The 5,201-nt window shown below is 39.9% G+C and overlaps 1 protein-coding gene across 4 annotated transcripts; it reads left to right on the plus strand.

The window, feature by feature from the left end:
- Nucleotides 1–1,634: 1,634 nt before the first annotated feature.
- Nucleotides 1,635–4,986, plus strand: LOC103402203 (F-box protein CPR1). 4 transcript variants are annotated; one of them, XM_008340944.4, is made up of 4 exons: nucleotides 1,684–1,909; nucleotides 2,069–2,135; nucleotides 3,307–3,417; nucleotides 3,566–4,986. In XM_008340944.4, exon 4 carries the CDS (start codon nucleotides 3,595–3,597, stop codon nucleotides 4,852–4,854), a length of 1,260 nt encoding a protein of 419 aa, XP_008339166.2. In that variant the 5' UTR covers nucleotides 1,684–1,909; nucleotides 2,069–2,135; nucleotides 3,307–3,417; nucleotides 3,566–3,594; the 3' UTR covers nucleotides 4,855–4,986. The 4 variants fall into 4 exon arrangements, with proteins under 4 accessions (XP_008339165.2, XP_008339167.2, XP_008339166.2 ...); XM_008340943.4 differs by lacking the exon at nucleotides 2,069–2,135 and having other exon boundaries at nucleotides 1,635–1,909; XM_017323382.3 differs by lacking the exon at nucleotides 3,307–3,417 and having other exon boundaries at nucleotides 1,773–1,909.
- The last annotated feature ends 215 nt before the right edge of the window (nucleotides 4,987–5,201 follow it).

Raw genomic sequence — 5,201 nt, forward strand, 5'->3', positions numbered from 1 at the left:
CTAACCTGGAGAAAGGGGCAGTCTTTCAAAAAGTACATTTTCATAATTTTGTTCCACAAGCAATGTTTTCTGTAGGGTACTGTTTGGTACGTGAGACGGGATGGAATGAAGTGGGACGAGGCGTTCCGTCCCACATTTGGTGTGCCTAAAACGGGGACGAATTTTGGGTGGATTTTCGTTCCGCCTCACCCCTTGGAACGACTTGTTCCACATCCATGGAACATAAAATTATAACCTCTCCGTCTCCTTCTTCTTCCTCCTTGTTTCCATCCAAGGGCATCTTTGCTCCCTCTCCGTTCCATCTCGTCCCGTTCCGTCCTGTCTGCATACCAAACGATACCTAGATTTTGTATTGCTACTGCAAGAAATCATACATGTATGATCATGCACTTGCACTTGTGCTAAGGAATCCGGATCCTCTTTCTGAGGATCTTGGGAATCCGTAAATCATATTTGTTCATCATAAATCATGATCGGTCATAAATTATTTTAAATATTTTTATTTAAAATTAAATACAAACAGTACCTGATAAAAACTGACTGCACAATGTATGATGAACTGACACGATTTACAAATCTTCAAGATTCTCTCCAGATCTTTTTGGTGAGGTAACTACCAAGAAATGAAATTCAGGGTCAAGAGTATTAAAAATTTAATTACCGCCGTGATGACGACTGACTGGATTGACTGGATTGACTGAGGAGGAGAGGAGAGGATAACTAAGCTTAAGTACTCGGCGGGGTTCCTTTCTTTTTCACACTAAAATAAGATAAACCAAAACTTAACAACTAAGCTTTTGTTCCAAAAATAAATAAATAAACTAAGCTAAGTATTAATCTGTTGCCTTGTGCTCACGATAGATTGGTGGTCCTGCACTACCCTTAGCAGAGGTTCTTCTAGTGGTTAGTTTGGAACTCCTCAACTAGAACTTGAGGAGAAAATTTTCAATGTTTTCAGAACGCGAGTTGATTGTTCATATGTCATAATGTAATTAGTGAAAAATATATTTATAAATGCTTCATTACTTGTACATTGATATGTGGTGTACTTGTATTTTAGAAAAACTAAAAAATTTCTCTAACTCGAAAGTTTAAACTCTCACAAATACATTTTTCTTCAGATTATTATAACTTTCCATTTGACTTGGTAGGCCAAAAGTAATTGCATTCCCATTTGACATTTGGATAAGATTGCACCTAATTTTCATCCAAAATTTCAAAATTAGATTGAACGAGATCACACTTTCTCCATTTTTTTCATAAAATAAAAAGATTGTGATACTCACATACTATTTTTTACTTTTCACACATTCTTATTAATTTTAAGCCATTGATATTTTTAATTCACTTGATTTGACGGTTGAAATTGAGAAGCACGAGGATTGTCTGCCCTCCCACTTCTAATGCCCTCCCGTGCTCTCCTGTTTTGTGTTGTCACGGTTAAGCCACGTCAACATTTTATATTAATTTTTTTTATAGAGATAATAAAATAAAAATAAATAGTAATATAAAATGTTGACGTGGCTTAACCGTGACCACATAAACATGAGGGCACGGGAGGGCACCGGAAGTGGGAGGGCAGACAATCCTTCAGAATGGTGTATAAGAATAAAAACGAGTATGTGAATTGCCTTACACGAAATAAAATAGTATTAAATTTGAGGGACACACATCAACCGAAGAGAGAGAGGGCACGGGGCACCAGCTGGCGTTGTGAGTAACGGAGGACGGGCATTTCTCCTTTGGTTTGGTCGTGGTCTTGGTCGTCCCTTTGTCGTATAAGTGGTGGTAGTGGTAACTGGTAAGTAGCTTTTGCTTCAGTTTTCATTCTCTTTACAAAATTCCGAGACGCAGACGTTGTGAATTTCGATCACCTTCGCCCGACGAATCAATCACAATCATCAATCAGGTAATCCCATGATCCCATTCCAATTCCAATCGCAGGGAATTTGAGATATGATCCCAATTCCCAACTCTTTTTTTTTTTTACCATTTCACTTTCACTTCCTACAATTGAATTAATTCTTCTTGATTCTGGGTTCTCCTTTTTGAAAAATTTACTCAAAAGGCTGCGATCCTCCGCGCAACGGAAAGGTTGCTTCTTTGTGACTGAAAGGTCACATTTTTGCGGAAAGGTTAGCTTGGGGCGCCCTTTTTTACTGAACTAGTGTTGAATTTCCCTCTTCTTTTTTTCCTGCTTGCGATTACGAACTAGGGAGGGAGGGCCGGCTGCTTGCTTTGTGGACCACCGGTCCTGCCACCGTGGAGGAGATGTTTCGGTGTGGTGTGATGTGGTGTTTGTCAAATAAATAGTTACTTGCTCTTTGCTAGTCAGTCTGTTTCTGAATTGAATTTGATCAACAAAAGTCAAGTCGTAGTCTGTCTTAATTAATGGCTTCGTTACTATTACTATCCTGAAATTATATGCATATATATATATATATATATATATATATATATAATGCTTTGTTTGGCAATCTCGCTCTAAAAGGACACCGAGGATTGGTTTGGATCATTTTATATATGATGAGGAGGAGGAGGAGGAGGAGGCGACAATTATATGGTGTAGTGTAGAATTGTGAGAGTTTCTGTTTTCTTTGATTCATGTCGATTGCGATTGGTGGGGTGCTGTAGTTGGATGATTATTATTGTTGTTAGTTTGTTACGCAAGCTGCGATAGTTTGTATCGTTTTATCCTTATATCCTTGTGCATGGTAGCTTGTTTTCTGCTAGATGTCTATGCAGAGGCAGTGCTTCAACCTATTTTTGTGAAGTAATCGGTGGCCACTAGGATGCAGGAAATATCCTCAGGAGCTCTGTGCAGAGGTTGGGGGTTAAGTTTCTAGAGTGGCTGTTGAGGTGTTGCGGAGAAGCTCTGACACTTCTCATTTGTGCACATAAATCTGGCATCCTAGTGCATAGTTGGCTAGATTTTAGAGCCTTTTTTACTAGGGCACACTCCCCGTCATGAATTATATTCTTAATACCTTTTGAGCTTCTTTTGGTCCTAAGCAAGCTAGATGTCATCCTAAGTAGGACCTTCTGAATAGCATGCCCCCAGCTTAGTCGTACCTGGTCCTTTTATACTGGCTTAACTCAAGAATGATTGTAGCTTGTAGCGGTACACGTGGTGTGCGCTCATTGGTCACAGTATGAACCGTTATCTGGGTTGTATTCCTTATTTAGGCCCTGCAGGGGTTGATGAGCTTTTGGGCAATAATTGGTATGTCTGGTACGCTAGCCCAACAGAGGAGGCTTCCTCTGTGGGTTTCCAAGTCGAGGCTTCACCTACCTCATTTAATGCAGGGCGAGATCGTGCATAGCTTTCCCGTGTTGGTTTGAGGGGTACTGTCAAAGCGGCTTCCTTCAGTTCGCGTGTAATATTCTCATTGGGCAGTGGAAATAGGTTTCTACACAGTATGTTTCATGACTTTTCATTTGATGCTTCCTGAAAGCTGCCAAGCCATTGTTATCCTCACTCTCTTGTTCTATTTTTTGTTTTTGGCTTATTTAATTCTTACTTCATTTGGAAATGAATGTTTGTAACGTCATCCTTTATTTGCAGGTGTCAAGTGCTTAAACTAAAAGGCCATAATGGAGAAATTAATTGGAAACAAGAATGCAGGCTTATTAAGGTTAGTGGAGGAGAGATCGTTGACCAAGAAATTAGAGGAAGAGAAAAAACAACGGCCAGAAGCACAAGCCCCTTACCTCCATAAAGATTGTATATCAAATATCCTTGTGCGACTTCCTCTCGACTCTCTTCAAAGGTCAAGGTTTGTCTGCAAGCCTTGGTATAACATAATTAAAAACCCCAAATTCATTGATGCTCATCTCCATCGTACTGAATCTGTTTTGATCTTTCTATCACCAATTCCAAAGGACAGTTTATACCCTTATTCTAAGGCTTCTATACCACGAGAGAAGCCAAACACTGTCTCGGTTGAACTAAAACTTCTTAATCCAAACCCTATCCCCATTTTCGGCCATCCTCTCATAAACTCTCCAATGTTTTCTGTCCAGTTTCTGGACTTCAAAAATGATAAGAGTGAGATAGGAGAGTACAATTTAAAATGTTCGGGCAAGATCAGAGCCACCTGCAATGGTCTAATTTTGCTTGATAACATGGTGAAGAAAGGAGGACTAGCAGTCATGAATCCTGTGACTAGGAAGCTGATTGCACTTCCTCTGGGTACTTTATCTCGTCCACATCGTGAATCCTATGGTTTTATACTGAATGATGTTACAGGTGAATACAAAGTAGTCCACTTGTTTCGGGATGAGTTGGGGTTTGACAGCTGTGAGATTTTGAGTCTTTGGACACAAGCATGGAGAGAGGTAAATGGCCCTCCATTCAGGCTCCTTCGTTGGTTTGGATATGCACCTGTTTCAGCCATTGGAGCTCTTCACTGGATTCCTCAAGTTGACCGCAGCGATTACATAGTATCTATGGAAGTTGAGAAGGAGAAGTTTCACCAAATACCGCTCCCAAAACCCAGCCGAACTCATGACATGATCCTTGAAATGGGTGGCCTTTTGAGTTTTGTCATTCATGAGGGCATGAACCATATCGACATTTGGATCTTGAAAGGTTTGTGTGGGGAAGTCTGGACAAAGAATCACAGTATCACAGTGGGTTCCGTCATAGACATGGTTCCTCTTTTCAGTTTAAGAATCAAGGGAGATATTATTTTCAAGAGAGACGAAGATGGCTCGTTGTATGCTTACAGTTTTCGAGACCAAGAGATGAGGAAGGTCGACATGGTAAATGGATGTATCCGGCGGTCTTACATGCCTCATGTCAACACCCTCGTTTCATGGATGGAAGCAAGTCAGGACATGTCTGATGATTGATCTTTCAGCAATGGTGTGTACATAGAAAACATGGACTATCAGCTTAAACTTGAATCTCCCTTTTGTATCTTTTATATACACTTTGGTTTTACCCCTTAATCTATATTGCTACTATTTGGGTTGATCGCAAAATTGTCCATGAGCTTGTCCCCCCTCCCCTTTCATTTTCACTCTCGACTGGAGTGGCATTTTAGTTCTTTGCGTCAACTCCGTCTATTTTTTCTGTTAAATGAAGGGGTAAACAATTCAAAATTTTATCTTACAATCTTATATTTGGTAAACTTTTCGTTTTACAGGTACAAAAAACGAGTGTAAAATGCATTTGGTAGATCGTTTTTAAAGAATTG

This window comes from Malus domestica, chromosome 15 (genome assembly GCF_042453785.1).
Source record: "Malus domestica chromosome 15, GDT2T_hap1".
Lineage (NCBI taxonomy): Eukaryota > Viridiplantae > Streptophyta > Magnoliopsida > Rosales > Rosaceae > Malus > Malus domestica.